This window comes from Dinoponera quadriceps, unplaced genomic scaffold (assembly GCF_001313825.1).
Source record: "Dinoponera quadriceps isolate SergipeBrazil2010 unplaced genomic scaffold, ASM131382v1 scaffold1395, whole genome shotgun sequence".
Lineage (NCBI taxonomy): Eukaryota > Metazoa > Arthropoda > Insecta > Hymenoptera > Formicidae > Dinoponera > Dinoponera quadriceps.
The window spans coordinates 1,645,156-1,673,046 of record NW_014556488.1 but is presented as its reverse complement, the minus strand read 5'-3'; the positions used below and the strand labels follow the sequence as shown (position 1 = coordinate 1,673,046).

Below are 27,891 nucleotides of genomic sequence, written 5' to 3'. Positions count from 1 at the left end.
CAATCAGACGTTTGCGATGTCACACATGTGTTATCAGTTATTAGTAGAATTACGAAAAAAAAGGTGAAGTGTATTTTTGCTAACAGGTCATATTTCTCTGAGGTAAAACGGGGCTTCTTCGTTGATAACGGTAACCGTGGTCGCAAATAGTGCTCGTAGACTGTCGTCGTGATGCAAATAACACGTGTATCGCGAGGTCACATCGCGGTAAATATCACCCACGTTATCAGCTGCTCGCGTTTTTAGTCTTCGCACGAGTGCGAATTCATTCGATCGGAGCTTGCTTACGGGCGACAAACGGTTCTCTCGGGGAGCTTCCGCAAAAATTACGTCGCATTTCTCTCGTCAAGGAACTTTCTCGATCGAGCTCATTCCTTCTTCTCTCAGCAGCCCGATTCAATTTGGAAAATTGGAGATTGAGAAACCCCGAGCGATTCAGTCGAGGTCGCGCGGAGGATCATTTGGCTATAGTTATGCGAGAAGAATCCAATCTGCATAGAGTACGTTTCGAGAGAAACGAAGATGAAAATTGTATACATTATTCAAAAAGTATAAATAGCACTGGAGTACTTCACGATCGTTCAAAAAATCAAACATGATCCATTTTTTTCTCTTCAAGGATATTCACTGACGAGCTAAGCCCTTAAAAAAATGGGTAAAAAATACGTAACTAATAAAAATTGACATAAATCTTGGTCAGAAAGTAATAATGTTTCTCAATTAATTTTAGGCAATTTTTTAATTAATTTTAATTAATCTTTAAAATATAAGACTTAAATCTTTCAGTTGTACGTAAAAAGATAAAATCTCAAAAATCATAATCTTGTGGGTTGAATCCTTCTTGCATAACCATAGCCATTTCGACGTCGCCTCAGAAGCCGCGAGATCTCGGAGAGAGCGTGGAATACGAGTTTCTGCACTCTCTCTCTCTCTCTCTCTCTCTCTCTCTCTTCGACAACCTTCACCTTGCTCCTCCCGAATCGTTCGCGTCTTATCGGCGATCTGGCGAGTGCGTCTCTCGCTGTTTGTCCCGCGATTACGACGACGCAGGACGGACAGGTCGGCCGTTTGTAGGGGCGAGATGTAGCAACACCGGCAACGGTGTTAGTGGCGACCGGTACATACGCACGCTTAATCGACGGAATTGATTTATAAAGAGAACGTATAAAGTCCAACATCGTGTGTACAGGGCACCGTGTGTAATAAATAAAGAGAAGAGGCAGAAGAAGATGATGATGATACATGCGTGCGGCCGCTGCACGCGGCTGCAACGCGGTTGCGTACACGAGTAACTCTTATACATAGTATAAATACGAGAAATAAATTAAATAATGCGATCATACACACATACATACATACACACACGCACGCACGCATACACACACATATAAACACACATGTTGCGCGATGCATAGCGTGATTATGTAAACCTGTTGACATGTAATGTCCATGTTCTAATAAAGATTTAGAATATTTTCTATAAACAGTGGTGTCGCAGCAGCGACGATCGCAGGGTATTCCATCGTGTGCCATCATTGCGTTATTGCTTAATAGCGAATTCGATCACCCGCGTTACACCGGATTGGTGCATGCTGAAGGCTGAATGAAGCGGTTGATTATATAAGAAAATATATGTAAACATTTTGAACGATTAAACATCTAATAATGATATTTTCATGTTATTTATACATTATTTCATCATCAAAGTACTTACGATACGCCATTGTACTTGTATACTTTATGTGTGTAGTGGCCTTCAGTGTGCGCTAATCCGGTGTAGTGCGAGTGATGCAATTCGCTGAAAGTTTTCGCGAACTTGGTGCATTCTAAAATTAAATATCGACCGACTCTCGCGGAAGTGCACGTTTCAAAACATCACACTGGTCTTATGACATAACTTATCGTCGTTATAAATAATCGCTGAAAAATTCCCTCGAGTTTCCGGCTCAATGGACCAGCCATTTCATCGAGAAAGCGATGCAAACAGCACTGCTACGCTGTCGCGAAAACTTGCGCAATCGGTGTTATCATCTTCGCTTCTTCCTCATGAAGATTCCCTCAGTATATATCTCAGCGTCTCGTCTTCCTTGAAGCATTGGATCAGCGCGTCCTCGTACCTAAATGAACAGAAATATGTCCTGGTTGATCCGTACAGTTCGTAGGAAAAAAGATAACGTTAAAAGGAGCGCGATCCAATGTCTCTTCAATTATTAGACGTTTCGGTTAGTTTTCAGGGTTGACGTTAGATGCAGAAATTCACTTACTGCCAGAAAAATGAGGAAAAATGTTTAACAAGCGATGGAAAATATCTTGATTGAAATACAATGTATCGTTATTTTTTTTTTTTTTAACAAATGCGGTTTTGAGCCCTTTTGAAAAAAGGAAACCCTTAAAATTAGCCAAGGCCCCCTAATACTTTGTACTTTACCTGGAAGGTATTCGAGTGCCCTTCTGTGGAACTGTACCCAACCAGCGGACCCTCTTCAGCATGGTATCCGCCACCACCCTCTCATACTCTAAGTACTTCTCGTCCCGGGTGAACCACAGCGCCACGGCGCACCTCTTGCCGCCACGTACAGCCCGCACACCGTGAAGATTCTCACCACCGGCGGAGAATGCCACCATACGTCCACATCGGGGCTTTACAGTGCTTTGAACCCGATGTTCCTTCCGCTCGTCGACGAAAAAGAACTCGCCGCCGTCGAAGTCGTCGTTAAGGTACAGGATCGCCGAGTAGTCCCGCCAGGTGTACGCGGGACTTTCCCGCACGCAGGAGCTGTCATTCTTTATCAAGCAATTATCAGCGTGTATCTGGTGACTGAGATCCATTCGATTCGCCGGCGCATCTGGAAGCGAACGATCCGAGTGATAAGGTGGGATCTTTTCTCCGTTATCCTCCTTGTGATGGACATGCATTGTTCCGGGAAACGATACACCGAAATGTAAAAAGTGGAATAATCTCTTGGAAAGTCATAGTACCGAAATATGAAATTGAAGGGCTCGATGCAAAAACCGTGTGTCTTTATGCAAACGGCAAACTTGCTTTCGTTTAACAAACGGATTAATTTGTACATGCCGTACCGACTGTTACGATGCGAGCATGTCATCGAAAGCGATCGGAAGGATGCGTCAGGTGAAAATTACCGGGTAATGCCGTTCGGCAGACCAAATGGGTGTAGGTGAAATACAGTTGTTGATCAAGGTCGAAATACCTTTCCACGTGATCGCGAGCTGCCTCTGTGTGTCGCAACAACAGTTCCAGCAGCTCCGGCTTCGTCAGACCGAAGTATACCATCTGCAACGAGGACAGCGAGTGCTGAGATCAGCTATCAGCCATTTTTACCAAAAGTTTCCTCTCAGGAAACGTTTCACACGTGAGATTCCCGTCTCACTTTCTAATGAACGTTAACTTTGCTCCATGCGAATAATTCTTACCAATGCGGCTCTGCCGACAGTCACGCCTTCGAAGCGCTCATAGGGCGAATGCGGACTCTTATTCTCCTCGTAGCCGTCTCCCTCCACAGCAATCTGGAATTTGCGAATTCGATAGAAACGACAAAAATAAAATCAACGGAAATGTTTTCATGGAGAAGAACAGCTTACACTGAGACTTCACTGAATTTGGACAAGGTGAATGTTCCAATTAATGACAGTGTTCCCAATTCACGACAATTACATACAGTTCGAAATAAATCTGATATACTTAACATGTATGAACTATCATAATAATTTATGAATTTATTTTCAAGGTTACTTCGTCACTAATTGTGCGGGATTGCATTCACCTTACTGGAACAAAGAAGAACTGATTCGTCGCTGTATCGATTCAGCTAAGGAAACAACACCTGAGCCAGTTGCGTGAGCAGATCGCACTCGGTCGAATTGAGAAAACCGTCGGCCACGTAACGATTTCTTCCACCGAGCTCGTTTTCCGCTGCTACCAATCGCACGTCATCTTTCTGCGCGACTCGGTCCCTACGCGTTTCCCTTTCTTCCTCCTTATCCCTTATCGCCGATAGATTTCCCAAGTATTGCATCCGGATATCCGGAGAATGGCCCGGGGGAGGGTGCAGGATCGATCTTGCGAGAGAGTTCTGCGAAAGAAAGTCACGAGTGAGATGGAGGAGGGGAGCGGTATTCGCAAGTAGCGCCTGCATTCTGCGTAGTTCTAAGCGCAGAAGCAAATAGGGTTGCATTGAAACGGTCGAGCAAACGGAGGCCCCCTCCTGGTGAAGACTTATCTGTTGTGCGATAACAGATTTGAAGTCGAATATCTCATTTCAAGTTCTGTCAATGCGTCAAACGGTAGTCTGATATTTCTTTATCCGCAATGAAAGAATAATAAAATATTTCGGAGTATTTTATTGTTCCTCGAGTATATACACAGAGAGCAGAGGGTAATCTTAGTGTTAAAACTAATGGCAGTGCGTCGGGACGCAGTCCGATCATTTTCAAACGACTGGCTTAAGCACGATATCCGATGGTGATGTTTATGCGCGCATCATCCTTCGAACAGAAAATTCCAAGAGAACAGTAAAAAGAGTTCCTCACGCTTGCTATTCTGTCGACGCGCGATCGCACGTGGATTGGCTATGCCTCATTCTTTACCTTTCCCAGTTCTTTCTCTTCCTTCCCCTCTCCCTTCTTCTTCTTCTTCTTGTCAGTCTTCTTCGCCTTATTCTTCTTGGAGAATGCGTCGAACCTGGCGTCGATCACTGCGAACTCTTCCGATATGTAATGCAAAAGCATCAATTCGTATTCTTGCCTCTTCACGTAAACAAGCGCCTCCTGGAAGAAACGGCCTTCGTTGACTTCGCAAGTTTATTAAGACTTCTGGGACGAATATAGTTGCACAGGTCAGGAGAAGGAATTGAAGAAACTTATCACGACTTCTCCGTTCAAGAGACTGTCCAAATCTTGAGAATCGGGTAACTTCCCAATAAGCAAGAAATCATTAACGCAACGTTATTATAATTTGTTATAATAACGTATTTTATAACACGTAACGTCTTATGTAATTCTTAGCGTTGTATACAACGTCATTGTTGATAATATTTGACCGAGACACATTGAAAATATTTCCACATTATAATTTTAATATCTAGAAATATTATGTTATCAGATAACAATTTAAAAACATTTATACAATATTATTTCAAAGTGTCCGAAAATCCACGTAAAATCCACATAAAAAATGTTTCGAAAGAATGATATAATATTTCTTGCTTGCTGGGTTGATTTTAACCTACCTGTCTTGGCGTAAAGTATTCATCCGTCACCTTCGGCTGGGCGCTATAGTAATCCTTATTGTGAAGCATCGTCTCATCCGCGGGTAAAAATAACAAGTAACTCGCAACCGCTGCGCAGGCTGCTCTCAAATTACCCACTGTTCACAAAATAAACGGTAGGTGTTACTTTTAATTGCATGCAGAAATGCATGTATGACGTCTAATTAACTGCATCCTATGATACCGCTACTTTGTAATCTTCTCTCGGAGAGAGAGAGAGAGAGAGAGAGAGAGAGAGAGAGAGAGAGAGAGAAAGAGAGATATATATATACATATATATATATATATATATCTGTTATCGGTCTCAATCGTAAGGCAATATCGAGCTACTCACACTTGTAATAAGCAAATTGCAAGTAATTGTAATGGCTGCTGAGCAAATTGCTGCGATATTCGCCGTTCACGCTGTTCAAGCCGAGGGAACAGCCGCGCTTGCACTTCAGACAGAAGGCAAAATGATCTGGAAGAAATGATAGATGACAGACGCGGGGTAATATCGGTCGTTATCGAAGATTACGAATCGAATCGCGCGTCTCACTCGCTACCGACGAAGTGAACTCGGGATACCATCCTTGGTCGAACGGGCCCTCGCAGTAAATCCGGCACTCCTCCTCGGATTCTATGTAAGACTCGAGGGAGGTCTCGAATTCGCCCACAGCCTCCTTGTAATTCTCATCCTCGTACGCCTGAACTCCCCGGACGTACGTTTGGACGAAAGGGGCCGCCTCCAGATTCACGACCTTCTCCTCGACTACGCCAGGCAGGGTCAGGTAGTGCTTGAGATTCCTTCTGCTCATTTCGTGCTCAGGATGGTAGGTCAGGAAGGTGAAGGCCGCGTTCGCTGCGTCTTGATACTGTCCTTCCTGCAACAAATTATTTACGACTATAATTATCATTTTATATCGCATCAGCCGGTCATTTCGGACGAAAAGTTGCGTTTCAATTGATTTATCGGGTCGATGCAAAAGTTCGTCCCGTTTTCCAATTGGTCCTTCGCGCAGAAATTCTAGAATTTTGTCGGACAGTTACCAGAGAGGTGGAAAGCAGATCATCGAACAAAATATTTAATTGGTGGCGCATATTTTTAATTGGTGGATTGCGTTTTAAAATAAATAAATGTTATATGTACATTTTGATTTAAAAAATGGAACGAATTTAATCGCATCAACCCGATAATTCAATTGACTCGCCTTGTGACCGCAGAGAAGTGATTTTGTCGATTCGGAATAAATAATTTTTTTTCTTTTTCAACTAAAATGTTTTTCAAGGCTTCTGCAGGTTTATCGGGTTACGAGCGATATCACGCAAATCAATAAATGTATATGCATTTTCTATTAAAAAACGGAACGAACTTTTGCATCGACCCGATAATTCAATTAGCTCGCGTTCATTTCACGAGTAAATACGCGTGTGCAATTCTCATCTGCGACCACGGAGAATTGACTTTATGAAATGGATCGTTTTTTCTCTTTCCACTGAAACGTTTCTCAAGACATCTGCAAGTTTATCGGGTTACGAGTGATTATGCGAATCTTCCAAAATAGAGCCGCGCTATCTAATAATTAAGACGACGATGCGTCATCTCGTCATCGCGGGTCAAGCCAGAGTCGTTAAAGCGCGGGCGTAGCGCGCCAGTTACGTCGAAATTGCGTAATCTGCCAGATTAGGATTTGGTAGAACGTATATATTTTCGTGACGCTTCGTGAATTTTCCGCGAGCGAGCAGTCGCTCTTTTCTTCGCCTCTCTTGTTCCCGCCGTTCCCTTCTTTCCATTTCTCTTTCCATTTCCCTTTCTTCGAAGAACTACGATTTTTACGACGCAAACAGGAAACTGCATCAGATGCGACAGAGTGATCAACCGAGCGATGACGTAATTTTTTCCTAAGCTGAAAACGTGAAAAGCAAACATTTCCAAATGCTTTCGAATTGGGAGATTTCCACTTTTCACAAGTTCGTGCTAGAGGGGAAAATTCACAATCGACCATCAGAAGGTCATAAATCTTGTCCTCTAGTCTAAGTTTGTAAAAAGTGAAAATTTTCAAATTTGAAAGCATTTGGAAATATCCACCTTTCACGTTTCCGCCTTAAGGGGAAAATTGCGTGATTCCTGTCCAGGTTTCAATCCGAAAAAGTTGAAAAACGCTAACGATAATACACAACAGATCGGAAAAGTCCTGTACGCTTCGATTTCGCTGAGACGGTTTTTCATGAAAAGAGGGAACGTTGCGACGCACACGAGATACGTTCGTGACTTTATTTCCCTACCTGAAAATAGCAGATGTGAAGATACTCGTAAGCGACGTGATCGACGAATTTCTTCTCGATGTGGCGTGGGAGCCGTTTAAGCGCCCCCGCGCCCGCGATCTCTCGGTAATCCTGATTGCACTTCATCAGGCAGAGCGTCTCCCGCACTTTCCTTTCGTAAAAATGTAGATCCTCGATGTCCTCGGCAAAGACCGGCGAGGAGCCCGCCGCCTCCGTCTTGCACTTTCGCCGGCAGATCGTCACTATACGTTTGTACTTCTTGTATCTGCAAAGCGTNATATATATATATATATATATATATAGTCTCGCATAACTAACTTTTAACTTCAATAATTTATTTTATTCAATCCTGATAAATATAAGTAATATAAAAAAGTCCATTACAATCTTACCATTATAACTAGAATTACTTCTGCAATTTCCAACCTTACACGTTATATAAAACTGAAAATCATGTAACTTTCCATCTGGGTAATGTATACAATATATGCATGACGCTGACCGTATTTCTCGACGAAAATTCGCCTCGTAGTGCTTCGAACAGCCGCCGACAAATCCGCGAAATGTATGCGCGCGCACACACGAAAACGACTGGCTCATCGCCGGAATTGTACGAATTTGAAGCGTGCTCAATTTGCTTCATGACTTATTACAGTGCCGCAAGGCCGATATTTGAAGTCAAGGCTTCAATCATTTCCTTGCCGCATTTATGCGAGATCCGTGAGAATCGCGTTTCATGACTAGCGCGTCGCGACGCAGTCCACCTTCGTGGATCTTTTGCCGCCGTCTTCGTCGTCGTCGAAGAGAAAAGGAAAGAAAAAGAAAAGGAAAAAAAGTGCTACATTTAAGTAAATATTTATGCTAAGGAATATTGAAACAATTATTTTACATGAATTAAGTTACAGTTTTGGAACCTCGAAAAAAACCAGTTTTTTTTCTCACTTTTCAATGGATTTTTTGGTTTCCATCTCGAGGATAGAAAAATTCTAAAGAAGAAGAACTCCTTAAAACTCGATGAAATTGTTGACGACTCGTTTTACCTGTCAAGTACCGATAACGGTAACGAGTTATTTTTTTCAGTGGATAATGAGTTACGGTAACGCGTTATATATATTTTTTTTCAATGTATAACGAGTAACGGTAACGAGTTACCTTACAAAAGTAGCTTTCCCAACCTTGTGTATAATTTCACTCGGCCCGAACAAAATAATTACTCCAGTACTTTATAACAAATATTTACTTGATCCTTGCACTTTTCTCCTTTCAGCCTGGGTGACCGAATTCGTTGTAATGTAATTACAATTCAACTTCGCTCGCCATCACGACGGGTAAAGTCAGCGTCGATCGAGCGACATGCGCGCCGGGGGATCGATATATCGAGCGCTCGATAAGTAAGTAAGAAAAAGAACAAAAGGAGCGGCGGGACGATGTTGCCGAGGATGATCCGCCACGTACCTGTAAAGAGCCTCGTCGAAGCCGCCGATGCAGCCGCGCCAGTCCTCATCGAGGTACGCCTGGGCCGCGTTCTCGAAGAGCTCGCCGAGTGGAGTGTCTTGCGCGGCTTCCTCGCGCATGTCTGCGCCAACTTTGTCGTCGTCGATCTCATTGGTCTCGATCGTCACGTCGGCATGGCATGCGCCGAATAGAAGCACGAGCGTAGCAACGATTACGAGGAACCTCATCTTCTGCTCTTCTTTCTGTCGACGGGCCGTCGTCTGGAGCCGCACTGACGGCGACGCGCAAGCTGCACGCCCGCTAAAGCTCGGATCGCTTACGCGTAGATCGGATGTCGCACGCACGCACACACGCGCGCACGCACGCGCCCGCCGAGCGTGCCGTGTAGATCACCATGGTACAGGGCGATTCACAAGAAGCCGCAACGGCGAGGACGCCAAACGCTGGATCCTCCGGAGGCGATGATCGACCGAGGCGGATCGAGCAGTCGCCGCGCTAAAACGCTATAACACTTCTAATACTGAGATGACTTTATCGCTTCGCCGATGTTATGGACGTCGTCGTCGCGAATGAATGCTTATTTCCAGATGGAACATTCGGCTGTCCCGCTCCACCGAGCAGAAGCCGGTTTTCAGTAACCCACCGGCGAACGGATCGCACGATCGCCCGGCAAAGGCTGGATCTACAATAACTGTAATATCCCAGAAAACACCAGCTAACAGTAATACCGCATCAATTTTACGATTTCTCACTCGGCAATGTGAGTGCAATGTAACATGCGTTGTATATAACAGTTGCATTGTTGAGTAAGAAGTTATAAAAAATTGTTGTAATGTTTTATATAATTGTTAGTTGGTACTAACAATAAGAGCTTAGACAACATGTAAGGAATAAAGAACAAGTAATCAAATATAGGGATTTAGGAATAAAATATAATTTAAAACATAATAAAAAGAATAGAGGATAAGATATAAGGATGTTTTAAAACGAGGCCACTCCTTTTAATGTTTTATTCCCTGTCTCCAATTTCCTACACAGAGAAAATATTGTAGCAAGAATTACCACAAAATTTTGTAATGCCGCGCCATACCGAAATTATAACTGAAATGATGATACGTATTGTAATCTTTAATGAAATATATCTCACTGTACGCATCACTAAAGATTACAACACACACAATAATTTCCGTCACAATTCCGATGTGGTCCAGCATTACAAAATTCTGCGGTAATTCTTACTACAATATTCTCTTCGTGTGTATCTAATTCCTCATTCCTTTCATTGTGTCTGAATCCTCACATTACAACAATATTATAATTCCCCACTTAATAATGTAACCGTTACATACTATGCATATTACGTTGCACTTACGTTGTCAAGTAGGAAATTACGACGTCGATGTAATATTACTATTGGTGGGTGTTTACGGGATGTGCCTGTTACGTCGCTATCAGCTTTCACGGAGCGTAACGGATCTCGACGTGGACGTTTCTCTCGGCGACGCGTATCTTGTTCCTGGCGCGACACCTTCGCGTGTCAAATAATGCAGATGGAGTCGCCGGGCCCGGACGTTTCGTTGGCACCGGACGATCAAGTGACGTATTGCATTACTAGTCGTTGAAGAACAACGGGATTGCGCTGATAGTGAGTAAGGTCGGCTGGCGAATCAAAGGGACAGACGGGTCGAGGCATATCATTGGCATTTATACAAATCCGAATCTTGTTACAATCACACTCAAGTACAATCTCGTTTGCATTCGTAGTGGATACAGAGGAAAGTACGCACACGTGACGCCGACGCTTCGTTCCAAGCTGCCGAATGCGCGCTGCGACTCGGGGAGGCCGAATATTCGGACGTTCGGGGGAAACCTGCGCTGCGTGTGACCAGAAGAAAGGGAAGAGAAAAGAAAGAAAAGAAGGTAACAGCTTTTACAGATATAGCAACACGCTCGCCACTCGCTCGCTCGTTCGTTCACTCGTTCATTCGTTCGCTCGCTCTTCTTCTTCTTTTTCTCCAGCTATAAAATCACAACCGACGGTAAAGGGTAACGAAACGATATATCGGAAGCTTCAATGCGAGAATGAAAATAAGTACACAATTATTGTTAGTACCCAATTCGTCCATTTCGTCCAGGCTCAAAATCACATCTAAAATGGATTTCTCTTTGCCCCCCCCCCCCCAACAGACCAATCATGGACTTATCTCATTCTTGAACCGAATTCTTCAAACTCTCAACAACAAAACTATGCGGAACACGCGTCTCCCTCGTTTCCCGCGCGTCCACTCGAACTCATTCAACGTCCGAGGGAAGTCTCACGCACAAACAAGCACACACGATTCGAATTCGCCCTCACGCACTGACTCGACGTGTCGCCCACGACGATTACGACGATGACACGCGCTCCAGGTGCGCTCTTAATGTCTACACAATTGGCTCTTGCGAGAACAAATTCGCGTACAATACTAAAAGTCGGAGCCGTATCCTTCACCCTAACTCGGCGAAACGACAGTCTCGGCATAAACGTCACTTCGGCTGCTCATCTCGCACGTGTAGCCTCCTCGCGATAGAGTGTGAAAAACATATTCATTTCCGACCCGCTGGAGATTCGATTATCATTTCGGGGGTTCTCTCATTCTTACGGCTCGCCGTTATACCGAGAGTCTGTCGTTGCCGATATCAGTGTGTGTGTGTGTGTGTGTGTGTGTGTGTGTGTGCGCGTGTGCGTGTGTGTGTGTGTGTGATGTAGCTTACGTATCTAACATGACAACGGAAACAGCTCTCTCTCTCTCTCTCTCTCTCTATGAATTCGAAAAAAAATAACAAATAATGGTCTCGTCTACGATACAATAATAATAATAATGTACAACTCATACACGCGCGTTGTTACGACATAGTCTACGAATAACATTAATTATTCCATATCATTATGCGAGACTTGATACGCGGGAACACCCAGCGTTCCTTCGAAATCTTAGGACTTCCTGATTACAACGTTCGTGTCGTCCCTTCGAGAAAATCGCGCTACGATACGATGGAGTGCGATTTTTGTTATATTTTGTTAGGTATATCTACGTATTTTTCCTCTGTTTCTCATTTTTTTTTCTTTTCGCTCCCCGAGTAACGAGGTGACGTCAAGTGGCGTCTCAATGACGTCTCAATGACGTTAGAGAGACGCCACTGAGACGTCACTCGAGCTACTCGGGTCGCGATACTAGACCGAAAAACCCCCGAGAGAACTCGTTCTCTCTCTCTCTCTCTCTCTCTCTCTCTCTCTCTCTCTCTCTCTCATACATCACAACGGGGAAGCTAAAGCCGTTTTTCAACATAATTTAACAACAATGGAAATGAGTTGATCGACGACGAATTGAGGCTTGAAATTTTCCATCGAAAATATCACCGCCAGCCGGCAAAGGAAGGCCGAAGAAGAAAGGGAGAGAAAAAAAAGAACACCTCCGTTTCGTTCGCCCCACCTCGCCGTAATAATAAATAAAGTGTATGGCTCGCGACGTTTTCAGGAAACTTAGCCGCATCTTAGACGCGAGAGCTTAACGCAGTAACGATTTTCACTTAAGACTAAAAACGGACGTCAATAATATCAGCGATTCAACAACATACACAATGCGCAAAAAAGAAAATGTACAAACACGACGAGACGAAGAGCTGCGAGTGTCAATTCGCCGAGCTCGATGCTCGGTGTTCACTGAAGCAGCATCGCCTCCTCGATAACGAGTCGCTCGATACATCAGTTCGATTAGCGTGGCTCCACGCGGTGGTGAAGCGATAGAGATTTCTCGGACGACGACGCGTTCAATCTGTCGCGCGTGTTCGAGCGGGTGAGAAATCGCGGGATCTCGCGGATTCTTCGTTCGGGAAGAACCGGAGATTATTGTTCGAACCCGGTTTGAAGTACGAAACTCGAGTGCACAAGCGCGCGTGCGCGGTACCGAAGTCGACGATATGCGCGGTGGGAGGAGGGAGGGTCCACAAAGCCGGTTCCCGGTTTCCTCTGAATTTGATTTTAGAATACCGAAAACGTTCTATTGTCGTAAGCTCCATTGAATCCGGCAATTTTAGCCCAAATCGATATATTTCGACGTCTGTTTATCTTATAACTCCAATTAATGCTTTTATATGTCACCTATGTATTATTTCTTTTATATTTGTGCGTGTGTGTGTGTGTGTTGTGTGTGCGCGCGCGTCAGATGGCGATCAACGTATTTTGAGAATATACAGAATATGCTTTTTGTGGGTACATTTGTAGTACAAGAATCTTGATAATAAAAGTATTTAAGCGTAATGTTATTATATATACACACACACGCGCACACATACAAATATAGGGAGGTGTGAGAATGTAGACGACATAAAGAGCGTTAATGATAAAAATTGGGATTAATCGGAATTACTCGGTTAATTAGGGGAGGAAGGCGTCGAAATACTTTCGTTTCGGCTAAAATCATCCGATTTCAATAATTCTTCTACGATAGAACGTTTTCGATACGTTGGAATGAAATTCAGAGAGAGCCTGAAAACAGGCCCGATGAAGCCTCCTCCATTAGAAAAAGATCCCGCGGAGAGAAACTACGATAAAAAAACGCGGGACCGCAGGACGTTCCGACGGTGCAAGCGTGCTTCAAGCTGCCGCTTCGACACCGCGCGATTTCTTCTTCTTCTTCTTCTTCTTACGTACAATAACTAGTCCTTACGTCTAGAAGCTTAACTTTATCGCACGCTGAACGTGTCGTTTTATTGAACTAATGAGCAACGTGGACATTTAGAGTAGACTTTATCGCTATGAGCAGTGATTACGTCGTGGTACGCGCTAACATTTGTATAATCGGACGGACTGTGAAAAAATAAAAGAAAGCAGGAGGCTACATATAGTTAAACAGAGAAAACCGGCGCCACACACTGTTGCCGAGATGCGCTGTACCGATTTCCGAATTCTGCGACGACAGGCTGCGCAGACTTGTGTCGATCGGCACGATACGCGTCTCTCTATTAACGAATAGAGTCTGTGCGACGCACCTTTGCGTCTCGCTCACGGGGAAAAAAGAAGAAGTAGCTCCCACAGTTAAAAACACTAGCACCCCACAGGTAAAAATCAGCTGTCCATACGACACAACCGAAATTTCGTTAATTCAAAGCAAATTATTTTCGCCCTTATATCTAGTTTTTAGCTCCTACAGCTAAAAATTGAATCACCGCTATATCATATGGACAGCTAATAGCACTTTTCGCTGTGCTGATGGCCGCTAATTCCGCGATTCTATCGACCGAATAGAACTCACGATTTTGTCAGCGACGGTTGATTTATTAATAAACAGCTCCACTAATGTTGAGTTCGACAAATATACGGCAATTTTACAAATGTCAGCACGTACGAGTACCATCGAGTTTCTGTTACACGGCGACGTTAAGCCGGTTTAGTGATAACTGTAGTTAATGAGCTCTCTTACGTCCCATTGGTGTATTCTTTTGAGTCTAAAAGTATGCCCCAATCAAACACAAGGGTTCACTAACCACGGTTTACTAAGCTCCGATCTACAATAGTATTTTAAGCCTTAAGCCTTAAGAAATTGACCAATCACAATTGATTATGCCTTTATAACTCGTTTGTAATTGGTCAATTTCTTACAGCTCAAAGCTTACCACACCTTTTGCAGACTTAAGTTAATTTGGATTAACATTGCCGTGTAATGCCCGTTTCCACCATCACGATTTCGAAATCTAATCGACGATTCTAACTCAACGGAATTCGCCAATCAGTCGACCAATCTGGCATTGGCCAATTGGTTGACCGATCAGTAGGCGATTGGCCAATTCCTTCGGGTTAACCGTCGATTGGATTTAAACCACGATGGTAGAAACGAGCACAAATGTAGTTCATGATTCGACGAACGAACTGATCAATTCTCAGCTTATTCTGATCATCATCGTGCTGACAGAGTTGCGACGAAATATCGAGTATCGCTCACGATGCGAACGAATTGTACCTATGGCAGAGACGAAGCTCACTCTTCGGTGCTGAAGCAAAAAAGTTACTTTCTGTTTAACTCTCAGTTTTCTTTTGTTTTCTTCGATTTGCTTTATTCGTTGACGCGCGATAGTGAGCGCGATAGTGAATTCAAATTCGATCAAGTACAACACAAAAAGATGTAACGAAACACTAATATATTCTCTGAAAGCATTCTCTCGACTCTCGTTGACGTTATTATACAATATCATATATCTATATACAATAAATTAACAAAGTGAAACTAATGATACATATATATGTATATATATGTATAATACTAAAACTTCAATGCATTGCGGCGTACCGAGCTTCAACCTTCCATATANTCTCTCTCTCTCTCTCTCTCTCTCTCTCTCTCTCTCTCTCTCTCTCTCTACCGTCTGAATTATGCAAGATGCTTCCGCGCGGCGATAAGTGTTTGATTCTGCTGTGCTAATGAACAAGTACCTGTTTACCCCTAATTGACCTATATGATGTAACGTCGTTAAGCAGTTACACGCGACGAGATACCTGAGTTATGCGAATGTGCAAACACTGATTGCATCTCTCCCCGTGACACGGCGTATATATCTCATTGCTCTTTCTCTCTTTGTAATTTCGATTATCTCACGACAACGGAATCATCTTGTGTACAAATTATCGCAAAAAAATACCTTCGTATATTCTTCTCTCCTCCTCCCCCTCACCGGGAAAAAGTAAACACCCTATAAAATTAAACCGTACGCGAGATAATATATACGAGCCATATCGAATACTATATCGACTATATATTTATATATGTGAACATGAATGAGTATGTGTGAGAGAGTTCCTCTTGTGTGTATGTGTGAGCGTATGTGTGCACTAATATTAGATATAAATGTAAATGAGATCGTGTAAATACTGTAGCCCGAAGCATAACTTCACACTTCACTTGAATCGCGTCTCACTTGCTGGGGGTAACGACTATGTATGCCGTTTCCGTGTGTGGATTTCGAGTTAGTAACTTTACGAATATTTGCGTTTGTGTAGACACAATCAAAATAACGTATCTCCCGAACTCGCCTGTTATATCTGTTTGAAAGTTCTCGTTTATGCGGTCGTTACGTCTTGCATGACAAACGTTTTACCATTTTTTTTTTTTTACGGAAATAGTTAAAACCTCTCGGAAATATAGGTATCTTAATCGCTTTCAGGTATTTGTTTGACGGAAGCCTATAGATTTGAATATAGAAATTTCATAAAGCTATAAATTCAAAATCTACCACCTCTCTCTCTCTCTCTCTCTCTCTCTCTCTCTCTCTCTCGCCTTTTCCCTCGCTCTCTCCCACTCCCTTCTTCTTTTTTGATTAGTCTCTCGTGTCTCGTACGATCATTGGATACATCTTACGATCTACACCTCTTCCATCTTGAACCGCGAAGGATGATCTCTTGCTTCTCATGTCGCGTTTGATTAACACATACAGGTATCTAATCAAAAAAACTCTCCGCTGCGCATACCCGGCCGGTGCTCTTCCTCTACCTCTCTTCTTCGTCACGCCGGCATTAATTGTTTTTCTTGTCTTTCCCCAACGGAGCGGCGCTCTCGTGCGTGCTCGAGTGAGCAGCGTCGGTGGGCTCGACCTTATGTTTCTTTAGTAGCTTCCTGGCGTCCTGGTGAGCCTCTATGTTGCCCTTGGCGGAAGCTTTCTGCTCGGACGCATGCGTCTTATGCGACGACGACGACGTGGTGGGCTTTTCACCGGCATGACCGTGTCTCTGGTCCGCGTTCTTCTGCGAAGTCGCGGCGTGGTGGTGCGCTTGCTGCGCTGAAACGACACCTGCGGCGGCCTGAACGCTGCTCTCCTCCTTCTTGCTGACCTGCGACGCCTTGCTGCCCTGGGACGACGGCTTGCCGTCGCAGCGCGCGTCGCTCTTGCCAGCCTTCTCCGCGTCTCCGGATTGGCTCGTCGATTGCTTCTCGCTCTTCTCGCTGATCTCCTTCGACGTGTAGTCGTCACCCTTGCTGCCGGTCGGCGAATCCTTCTCCTCGGCTATCCGCGGCAGCTGCGTGCCCGCGCATGAGTTCGACATACCCACGTTGCCCAAGTTAATGGATATACCGTGGGTCAGCTTAGAGTAGTCCGCTTTCTGCTCGCTTGGCACTTTCTTCTCGCTCTTCGCGTCACCGGCCTCCTTGAAGCCGTCGCTGGCCTCGTCCGGCGCCTCGCTGTGGGACGACTGCGCGATGGTCACGCGGGGCGTCACCTTCACCACAGTGTTCGCCAACGGCGATATCGACGTTTTATTCTCCGCCGAGCGCGGGTGCAGCCGGTCCGGGCTGAGGGCGCGCCGGAGCAACGGCGAGCCCGGCTCCGCGGACTTGGGCCGGCCGTACCCTTTCTTCTGGCTGTTCGGCGTCGACAAGCACACACCTGTGAACGAAGTTCTTCACTTTATGAGTATATTGCGCCGTCGGAGTCGCGGTCACTATATTCTTAACATTGTTTGTCCCGTCCTTTAAAGAGGCTAATCGTTGAACATTTGTGATCGACTTTTTTTTAAAGGTTCAAATCGAGTAAGAGAAACATAAGAAAGGAGCGAGTTTTTTTTTCTTAAAAGTGGGAAAAATAAGATATTTCTAAATTGAGCGAGGAAAAGTGAGTCGCTCCCATGCCTGAAAAATATGACGTTATTGCGAGGGAAACTATTCGTTTCCTTTTACAGCCGTACCTGGACTGTAGGACTGTGTAGTGTTGGAGCTACCAGGCTGATGACCGGTGGGGAACGCCAAGGGACTCGGGCTTCTCGTCGGACTGGCGGGGATCGGCGACGGGCTCGGGGTCCGGGCCAACGGCGACAACGGTATGTGGCCCACGGACTTCCTGCGATTCGGCGAATGGATGTTCTTCGCGGCTGTGTGCAGCTTGTGCTTCAGGCCGTGAAGCGTGCTCGGCCGCTGATAGTGCGATTGGTTCGAGATGCCGGTCAGGTTACCCACGGAGGTGTTGGAGCCCGGTGACGAGGAATTCGGGCTCGAGCACGGGCTCGAGTTCCCGGTCGAGTGATAAGAGTCCGAGCTGGCGCGATTCGTCGGCGGGGACGGGCTACAAACAGATTTCGCGCATGCTGCGAAGTAAGGCGACGTCTCCTGCGAGCGGGTGAACGACTGGAACGATCGACTAGGCGTGACCATTGAGGGCGAGCAAATCCCGGCGGCCATCTGGAAAAAGTTGCGAGAACGCTTTCAGTAAACAGCGAAACCTCGAGCGAGTATCTCGCTTTAGTTGTGAATCTCTCGGTCGAACACACAGATTCCACTTCGTCGACTAGAATCGAAAGAGGGAACGTGTCAACGACCAACGACTGGCGGCGACTGTGTAGGTGTTTCTGTTTTAAATTTTTACACCGGTTTCCCGACCCGCCTCGCTTGCAGAGTGTAGCATATTCGGAAGCTATATATATATATATATATATATAGTGAGATATAGTGAGAAGAAACATACGTTGCTCAAAACGAAACGGCGCAACAGAAGTCATGTCAGCGGCAACCGATAAGAGACGAAAAAACACGAATAATTGTATAAGAAATCATACCATAAGTGGAGGTTTGCTGTCGCTGGGCAAAATGGGTGCTGACAATGGACAACTGATAGTTAATGGCTGCAAAAGAAAATGCGCTTAACGTAATCAGTGTATGCTGGTGCCTTACAAGCTTACTTGTCTCTCGTTTTCTCAGATAATATATGTGTGGAAAAGAGCAAACGTGACTCTCTCGTGTGCATATTTTGCAGTTTGAAATTATTAACATTGTATTGTACAACAGAACACAATCAAGTATAAATAAATGCGGTCATGGACGCTTTCTACTTTAATAATAATGGTAATAATACTTATTAAGTTTTACTTATATTTATACGATTATTTACCTACATTTGCTAAATTATTTATATTCAGTTGTGCTTGTACATGAAATTGTCGTTAAATTCATCTTGCAATGAAACACACGACAATTAAGGAGATTGTGAGGTCCAGCATTGTATTTGTCAAACAAAATTACTTTCTTATACATTAATTTTAACCTAAATGTAAATGTTAGTTGATAATAAATGTAATTCAAAAAACGAAGTTGAAGTATATAAGTATATAAATATATATAATCTTTCATATTATAGAAGTTTTTTATCAAAATCTTATTTTTAATTTAGGAGACGTCAAAAGCAGAAATTAAAAGTAACAATTGCTAATCTCAGGGAACATGTGTGAAAAGTGCCAACTTTAGTTGCAAATATTTCAATTCCCGAATGGTCAATCTCTTCCTAATTGCAGGAACAATTAGATAATATTTCAGTGTGCGCATAGTGCAAGTTTCACCGAATACTTATCAAACTCGTTTCGCCTTACAACCTCCTCGATTGCACAACGCTAAGAGTCTGAGTAAAACATCCAAATAATCACGGAACGACGTTCTCCCGCACTTGGCAGATCGCTGCCCGAGGACGCGAACGACATCACCGGCTTTACCTGCTGCATCTCCACGCTCGCGCGTTTCGAGCTGATCCGCTTGAACAGCGACGTCTTGCGCTTCTTGTCCGAGTGATCCCGCTTCTGCTTCCTTTGCTTGTGCAACGTCCGGCGTGCCAGTTTACTCTGCGCGAGATCCCGCTTCCTACCGCCTGTCTTGATGCTGGTGTTCTCCAACGGTGTGCTGCGCAACGTCACGTGGTCACCGCCGCTCAGCAACAGCTTCAAGACCTCGGTATGACTCAGGCCTTGCACCAGCTCGTCGTTGATGTGCGTTATCAGGTCACGCGGTCTCAGGCCCGCCTCGAACGCTGGGCTGGACTGATTGACCGCCTGCACGGCAGCAGAGAAATGTTCATGTAAAATCAACACGCGCATCTTAAGATGCGTACACACTGAGCGAACAAACAGCGAATGTGTAACATGAATGTGTACATTCGCGTCTAAACGCGCACGAGCTTTCTTTGACAAATCACCTCATGAGCAAGCGACCTTCTGGCTGATCATTAGTTTCTTAGCTGCGCTGCTGAATCGGTGCAACTAAGAACAGACCACATGAATCTTCTCCTCTAGTGTGAACTCGTGAAAAGTGTAAATTTTCTAGTTTGAAAACACTTTTCACGTACCCACCGTAGGGGGAAATTACATGATCATTCCCGAATCGAAATTTTAGTCCTATATTATTAAATTTTCAAGCGGGGAAAACGGGAATAACTTACCATCTGTAACATCAAAGGGAGCACAATGGAAGACCTTTGAAGACTTAACGTAGAACTAAACAGACTTAAAGCAGAGCTGAAATTTCTCGACTCGGCTTGCCCTGTTCGGATTCCTCAGGACGTACACATTATCCACGTAGTAACAACGAAAGTTTACGTTCGTCCCTTATTCGTTCGCTCAGCATTCGAAGAGGTGTTCGCTTTGCACAAGCGATATTCAGTGTAACGTTTGCACTTGCCATCACCAGATGATGCATGGTGTATAAGTCACTGTCGCCGTAGTAAACTCTAATGGTGTGCACGGTGAAGCCGAAGCCGCATGGTCCACGTCGGATGATGATGGGCGGTTTCAGACTGGTCACCAGGGGGCTCAGCTCGCGGCAGGGAGAAGTGTCTCTCGAGGACGCGGTCGAAGAGCCACCAGGTGACTCGATGGGTTGAGCATTTATCGACGCGTCATCTGGAAATGTACACGCGTGTTTCGTGAAGAAGCGAATCTCATCTCGAGCTGCGTTTCTTCTCCGCGGGAAATACGTACAAGAGAAGTCGCTGGTCGGGATGACCAGCGACAATCCGCTTGTAGACGCGGATTTGATGACGGATCGGGACTTCTGTCTGGCGGACGGTAACATGGGTATCGCGCTGAAGGACTCGAAGGAGTCGGTGCTGGAGTTGTGCTTGCTCTCCTCCGCCGCGTCCTTGTTCGCCGCGGCTAAGTCCAACCTGCGAGTGATAAGACCGTTATTGTACCGATGTTACTACCGTCGGTATTCGCGCGTACGCGTGATGAATCATGTATACGCACAGCCCGAGGCGTGCGAGGGTGGAAAAACGAAATAGCCAGTTCGCATGATCTCGATTAACGAAATTAAGTGAGTAATTATTAAATGTTTAATGTATGCGAAAGAAGAGAGCAAATCAACGTGAAGGTAGAAGTTGACTCATGATGAATCGAAGGTAAAGAGTGCGTAGGTCGGTCGAAACTAAAACTGTAGTGTGTCCTGAAGATGTGGCTGAATGACTCACATGTGTTCATCGTCAACGGATATACTGAACCTGGGCAGCTTGTCACGGGAGTGGGTGTGCCGCTTCCTCTGGATCTGCGGGCTAATGTCCTCGGACTCGGTTTGCGAGGAATCTGGTGTACTCAGGTTGATCGACATTCCCTCCATCTGAGCGTTCTTCACCACCGCCAGCTGCGACTCGTTGCTCGAGACCACGGTCGACGTGGCCGACGTGTTCGACCGGTCGGTTCTGTTATCGGCGCAGGAACTGTTCTTCATCGACGACGACGACGGGAACGACGATCGGTGGTGCTTCTCGTCGGCCAGCTTGGACGGCGGCGTGACGGACGACGCGTTAGAGCCGAGTGACAACTGAGCGACCGTACGCTCCAGTTCGTAGCGGAACAACTGCTTCTTCGTGGCGTCCGAGTCCGCGTCGGGATTCAGCTGAGGCGGCCGCGTTTGCGAGATTTTGCGCGATTGGGGCGAGTACGACGAGAACGAGCCGAACAAGGGGGAATCGTCGGTGTCGTCCGTGTCGTCGCCTAAGTCGTGGTTGTATCTATCCATGCGAGCTGAAACCACCACAGGCGTTCCATAATGAGACGGTGATAACACAGGAGAGTCAATCGCCACTGCGACAATTCAGCAAAAGATTTTGCCAATAAACACACGAAAAAAAGAAATTAACTGTCCATATAACTGAAGTTTAATTACCAGACTTAGTTTTCAGCTGTAGGAGCTGAAAACAAGGGACAAAAAGAATTGAGAGCTAAATTAACCAAATTTCACTAGTATTATGTAGACAGCCAATTTTTGCCTGTAGGAACTAGTTTCTAGCTGTGGGAGCTGCTTCTTTCTTCCCGTGCACACACGTAAGAACGTCAGTTGACGTTCGTTTTTCGAACTTACTGTCAAAGTAACTTGTATCTTCGTCGTTAACTAATTGCGGCACGAATTCGGCTTTCTGCCTAAGCAGGCTGTTCCAGTTTACTCCATAAAAATACGGATGTTCCTTAACTTCGTGCGACCCGCCGGTCCCCAAACGCTCCCTAGGGCTCTGATGCAGGAGGACTGTTATGATATCCTTAGCCTCCGGTTGAACGGGCCAGTCATCCTCGCCCGGCCATTCGATGTCGTCTGGAGAACGAAATTTCATTATACACTGCGAGAAAATCTCGCAGATAAAGCGATTGTAACGATAATGAAGAAGAATCACCGTTCACTGTGTGAGCAAATAGTTCCTCGGGCGTCTCACCGAAGAACGGAACACAACCGATCAGAAATTCGTACAATATAATGCCCATGGACCACCAGTCGACTGGTTTACCGTAACCCTGACGTAATATGACCTCCGGAGCAATGTATTCCGGTGTGCCGAATACTTGCTTGTCCGAGAACTGTCGCGTGTCTCGGTCGATGTATCCCTCGTAAAGGTTTGTCGCCACTTGAAATCACACATATAATCGAAAGTTAATTCGCAAAGTCGCCCTCGTTCGTGCAATTCGGATGCTCGCTGTACTACTTACAGGACATTAGACCCATTTTACTCAGGCCGAAGTCAGTAAGCTTGATGTGTCCCAGGGCAGTGATGAGTAAACTAAAAAGATAAAGAGATAATTGGTAATTACATGTGTTTAATTACTAAATTTGATACATAGGCCATCCGAATTTTGGCTAGTCAAATAGTTATAAGGTACGGATGAGTGTATTAAGATAAAAATTGTAAACCAACTCTGTTCTTGGCATATAAGTTGAAGTAAATATACAAAGTCAACATCAGGACCTGAAATATCTCCGTTATTCTTGGTAATGTGATAAAATGTTTAACTTATTTACTTTGAAGAGGCAAATATTATTACAATTAAAATTTCTCTTATCATGATTTTCGAGATTTCAAGGTTATCAGTATTTTTTTATGATAACATATTTTTGTTATCACAATATTGGAGCTGACAAAAAGCCAAATTCAACTATGTATGATATGTTGTATTCTTTGAGAAACTGATTACAAAAATGTTTAGATATTAGAGATCACCATTTCAAACATATTCTTAAATAAGATCAAGTTGTTTATAAGTAAAGCATGCATCGCCTCTGCACATTTTGTTTTTATAATAATAATAATAATACCACAGAGAGTCATCTAAAGGTCAACATATACATGGTTGACTTTTTTTCTGTCAACTACAATACTGTAATAGTAAAAATATGTTGTACCGTTAAAAAAAATTGCTGATGACCTTGTAATCTCGAAAATCATAATATTAAAGTAAGATTTTATTTATAATAATATTTTCCCCTTCGAAACAAATAAGTTTGCTATTTTTCTCGTATCATCAAGAATAACAGAGATATTTCAGATTCTAATGTTAGGTGACTCATCTTGTATGTAGGTTCTCCATACATATACACTAAATTGTTTCTTGTGTACAATGTATGATCTTACTTGTCAGGCTTCAAATCCCGATGCACGATGCCGTAACTGTGTAAATATTCAACAGCCAGGACAGTTTCAGCGAAATAAAATCTTGCCATGTCTGGTGGCAGTGGGCCGATATTTTTCAAAAGATTTGCGCAATCACCCCCTTCCACGTATTCCATTACTAGGCATAAATGTTTCTGAAAACATGCGATTCTGAATGATTAGTCACATGATATGTATACTACGACGGGGCTCTCAACGGCTATAGAAGGCGTAAAACGTGTGCACATACCTTGGTTTCAAAACTACAATACATAGAAACTACAAATGGATTATCTGTGAAGCTCATTATATCCCTTTCAGCAAACACCTGCTCTACTTGATTTCGCAGCATTAAGTTATTCTTATTGATTTTCTTCATGGCGAATCTTTGCCGAGTGGTCTTCTCCTTCACCAAATACACCGCACCGTAGGCGCCGTTGCTGATAAGCTTCAGTACCTCGTAGTCGTTCTCACACGGAATCCGCTGACTTTTGTCGTCGTCTTTATTTGGACTCGATGTCAGTTGCAAATTGCTGTCGCTCGAGCTCGCCGAGTCTTCCAATTTATTCAAGTCCTCCTGCAACTCTGCAGAAATTTCAGCATATATTTCACTGATAACACAAATTTCCAGCAGCATCACGGTGCAGAATTCAATGTGAAACAAGTACCAGATATGGGATCTCTACTCAAAGAGAGTTTCGTGATGATATATTGCGGAATATCCGTTTTTATTCCAGCGTTAATCTTGGCCTGGCCTTCCGCTTGCTCGAGTAAATGATAGAATTCCTCGGGATCAAATTCCAAGCACTCTAATAGACGGGCCGGGCGCGATATAACTAGCAAAAGTTTCCTTATCAGCCCTGTCAGTCTCGTTGCGGCTTCTAAGGATTTATCTTTCGTCTGTGAAAGAAACGCGATCAATCATCCCGTGTCGTCTTAGGCAAATTCACGTATACAATCCACGTGTATAGCGCACGTGAAGGACTTATTAGCTACTTGTACACACATACACACCTCCATCAATAGATGTTCCAAGTTCTCACTCATCTCGTAAAAGTATCTCGTTGTAATTAATTTTTCCTGAGATTTTTGTAAGCAGTCTCTGGCCATTTCGATTACTTGATGATGAACAAAGCGTAAAATTGGCAATGAATCCTGCGTCATGTGCGCCACCACCTCGTACTCGTCTATCTCCTTGTTCTCATTGATGAAATTAGTCAGCCGCTCCTCCATTTGTTGCGTCGCCTAAAGACACGATGACAGATATTGTCGATGCGATCTGACTTTTTCCTACCTAAGATCAATTCAATTAAAGAACGATCGTACCTTCGGAAACCTCTCCTTGTACAAGGTATTCATCATGACAATCTCGCTGTCCAGGACAGGTGATCGGCTCGGGCTGCTGCAATAGGAAAGTCGAATGAATAATGAGTATTGTTTGCGCGTCAACGTCGATTTAAATTTTACTGGGAACTCTCAGTGACGTCATCGCGTCGTATATACCTCAAGCTGTGCGAGCGTGGACGATGCAACGGCGATCGACGGCCCTCCTCTTCGAGACTGAGCGACACGCTACCCGGAATACTAGATATACTAGAGCCTGGAAAGCCCGGATGCGAGGAGCATGGTGTCCCAGGCTTGGAAAAGTGGCAAGATAACATACGCAGCTCGTCCTTGGTGGGAACATTTGGCAGTTGATGCAAACGTTCTTGGCTCGAGTATTGTGACTGTTTGAATGCAAATCACAAATTAGAATCACGATTAGCGCGGAGAGCCGCTCGGAATACCAATATCTATCCACTCACCGATACGTTACTGGAACCAGGCGTTGTTCCATAACCGCTGGACGGTAGACTGGCGACTGACCATCTCCTGCCGTCGCCAGTTCCTGTAGCGCTTCCGCCGATCCTTCAATGTCGCGAGAAAAAGATTTCGTCAGCAAGCGAGAACTCGTCAAAAAACGTTCGTGCGGATGATCGATAAATCATGTAACCGTGTCGAACGCGATCACGCTAAGAGACGTATGCATTTTATGAAAAACTTACAGGCGCCTCTTGATCAGACTTTTATCGCTCTTCGTGGACTTCGCATAGAACAGTTTTTGTATCACCATTTTTCTCTTCTATTTATAACGCGCGCGCGCAAGAGAGAGATATAGCGTTTAACAATGACGACACCTTGCCTACTTGAGCAATCAAGTCGGACTAATTTAAGTTTCTCCTAGGAGAAAAAGTAGGTGAGAAGTTAGGTACCTTTTAATTGGAGCAAAAGCAAAGTGTGGACTGGATGACATCCTAGGACTCTCTAGGGGACTGCCTACGATCGGGACGAATGCTATATCGGGAAACACAAGCAGTAGAAAAAATTAATCCACTATATTATCGGTAAATGATGGGGTAAACGATATAAGAACTTTATAATACGCTAAGTACAAGCAAAATTTATATCGGGAAAGAGAAAAAGAGAAAGAAAGAGAGAGAGAGAGAAAGATGCAACATCTTTTTACTGATCTAATCCTTTGCTGATGCTATATCGGGACAAGAGTCATGTAAAAAAATTCTAAATCTAACGTGTACTGAGAGAGATGTTATACTGTGTGTGTGTTCACGATTATCGCGTTAAATCTATCTTCATTTTTAGATTCGGTCGGAAGAAGGTAACGGTCTTAAAAATAATCGAAGGCAATTACACGGGAGAAACAGCAATTGCATACCTGACAATGGTGAATGGCAACGTGGTAAAGTGGGCGACGTGGTGGCGATGAAGGATTTGCGATGAACCGCTTTAGCGGCACGACGAGGAATGTTGAAGTCACGCTGGAAAAAACACAAGAGTAGACGTATTTTTAACGAGCACGCGCGCAAGAACGAGCTGCTGCATTATGCGCAGTTCGTCAAGATGTACTAACCACATGAACCGATAAAGAGGGTGCTGACTTTCCAATTGCAGAATTTCTCATACGAACTAGATTCGACAACTCCCCGCTCACTAGAAGTACACATAATCACCATATCACATTTCGTACGGATAATTAATGGCGAATCCGATTAGATGTACTAGTTTGTTTTTATATTTTATACTTAAGATCATTTGAAGTTTTTACGTTTAAAATCGTCCGAAGATCATCCTCAGACGCTCCGCAACCAATAAAATGATCCGTATAGTATCCGAAGAAAAACTGTAGATGATTTTAAATATAAAAACAAATTACGAGCACAGCCTTGGTGCATAATAATGCATCCAATCGAATTTGCCGCTAGGGAAAGCATGAACAAATTGTTTCACAGCAGAAATATGAGAGGGGGATTCAATCGACATGCAAGCTAACGCGCAAAATGAAATCATGTTAACCAGGTCGGACTGGAGCTTCCTTGCTCTCCACTTTGGGCAGGCTCGGACGTTTCTGTGCTTCCGTTTCCACATTGCAGGCAGCAGTCTCCTCCGTTTCGTTTTCAAACACAAGCACCCTAGCCGAATTGCCGTGCGAACGTAGACGTGGCCTGCTCGGCCTGTTCCTCGACTGATCCATGATTTCAGCCACTGCGTCCTTATTCAATGGAGAGTGAGACAGCTACAAGAAACAAACAGACATTTAATTTACAGTCATACATACGGCCATAATCTCCGAATATTAGCGTATAAATAGATATCTATTTGCACTTTGTGTTCCCTCTTCCTCACTTATTCTTGCAAAGTCTCGACAGATCGATCTTGTTTCAAATGTAGAAAGGTAGAAGGAGGCACGGTGAAAACAAAGAGATCCGAGCATCTTATACTATTCCTCTATCACGACAACAATCAGATACTACAACTCCCAGCCCACGAAAAGAGGTAAGTCACACTAGACAAGACAGACAATCGCACTCATGAAACACACCTTTCGGGGTACTCAGCGAGGAAGGAGGAACTCAAACGAACGCCGGCCGACATCTACGTGCGGCCAAGAGGTCTCCGATTCCCGACCCTCCTGCGCTTTCAGCAGCTCCGGCACGGCCCCTTCTTCCGACCATCGCCACAGAGTCCCAGCGGGACCAGCATTCTCCGGATTACTTGGCGAGGGCGCATCGCGTTCCGGAGCTGTCAAGGAGGCACACGAAGAACACGGTGGCTCGAGTGAGAGAAGATGTCAACGACGAGGCGGCGAGAATCCGGGAGTCCCACGGGAACGTGTGACAGATCAGACGGGCGG

General features: G+C 44.5%; 2 protein-coding genes, 1 long non-coding RNA gene and 1 pseudogene across 5 annotated transcripts; 2 read left to right on the top strand and 2 right to left on the bottom strand.

Annotated features, from left to right (window-relative positions):
• Positions 1 to 720: 720 nt before the first annotated feature.
• LOC106747649 (prolyl 3-hydroxylase 1-like) lies at positions 721 to 9,359 on the bottom strand. 2 transcript variants are annotated; one of them, XM_014625380.1, is made up of 11 exons: positions 9,009 to 9,359; positions 7,554 to 7,818; positions 5,827 to 6,151; positions 5,623 to 5,748; positions 5,250 to 5,386; positions 4,609 to 4,788; positions 3,846 to 4,094; positions 3,436 to 3,528; positions 3,145 to 3,295; positions 2,429 to 2,846; positions 721 to 2,117 (listed from the first exon to the last, which is right to left on the bottom strand). In XM_014625380.1, the coding sequence occupies exons 1-11, from the start codon at positions 9,233 to 9,235 to the stop codon at positions 2,045 to 2,047; spliced, it is 2,244 nt and encodes a 747-aa protein (XP_014480866.1). In that variant the 5' UTR covers positions 9,236 to 9,359; the 3' UTR covers positions 721 to 2,044. The 2 variants fall into 2 exon arrangements, with proteins under 2 accessions (XP_014480866.1, XP_014480867.1); XM_014625381.1 differs by lacking the exon at positions 9,009 to 9,359 and adding an exon at positions 7,946 to 8,100.
• Positions 9,360 to 10,141: 782 nt separating this feature from the next.
• LOC106747651 lies at positions 10,142 to 11,816 on the top strand. Its single transcript, XR_001374671.1, has 2 exons — positions 10,142 to 10,653; positions 10,773 to 11,816. It is a non-coding gene; the product is annotated as an uncharacterized LOC106747651 (long non-coding RNA).
• Positions 10,693 to 27,665, bottom strand: LOC106747648 (microtubule-associated serine/threonine-protein kinase 3). 2 transcript variants are annotated; one of them, XM_014625377.1, is made up of 22 exons: positions 27,580 to 27,665; positions 27,054 to 27,273; positions 26,611 to 26,690; positions 26,416 to 26,518; positions 25,955 to 26,036; positions 25,508 to 25,610; positions 25,206 to 25,429; positions 25,029 to 25,104; positions 24,717 to 24,947; positions 24,371 to 24,602; positions 23,953 to 24,287; positions 23,685 to 23,857; positions 22,765 to 22,835; positions 22,455 to 22,682; positions 22,148 to 22,375; positions 21,258 to 21,810; positions 20,770 to 20,954; positions 20,471 to 20,691; positions 19,513 to 19,845; positions 18,586 to 18,651; positions 17,722 to 18,211; positions 10,693 to 17,423 (listed from the first exon to the last, which is right to left on the bottom strand). In XM_014625377.1, the coding sequence occupies exons 2-22, from the start codon at positions 27,229 to 27,231 to the stop codon at positions 16,555 to 16,557; spliced, it is 5,061 nt and encodes a 1,686-aa protein (XP_014480863.1). In that variant the 5' UTR covers positions 27,232 to 27,273; positions 27,580 to 27,665; the 3' UTR covers positions 10,693 to 16,554. The 2 variants fall into 2 exon arrangements, with proteins under 2 accessions (XP_014480863.1, XP_014480864.1); XM_014625378.1 differs by lacking the exon at positions 18,586 to 18,651.
• Positions 27,230 to 27,886, top strand: LOC106747571 (annotated as a pseudogene).
• The last annotated feature ends 5 nt before the right edge of the window (positions 27,887 to 27,891 follow it).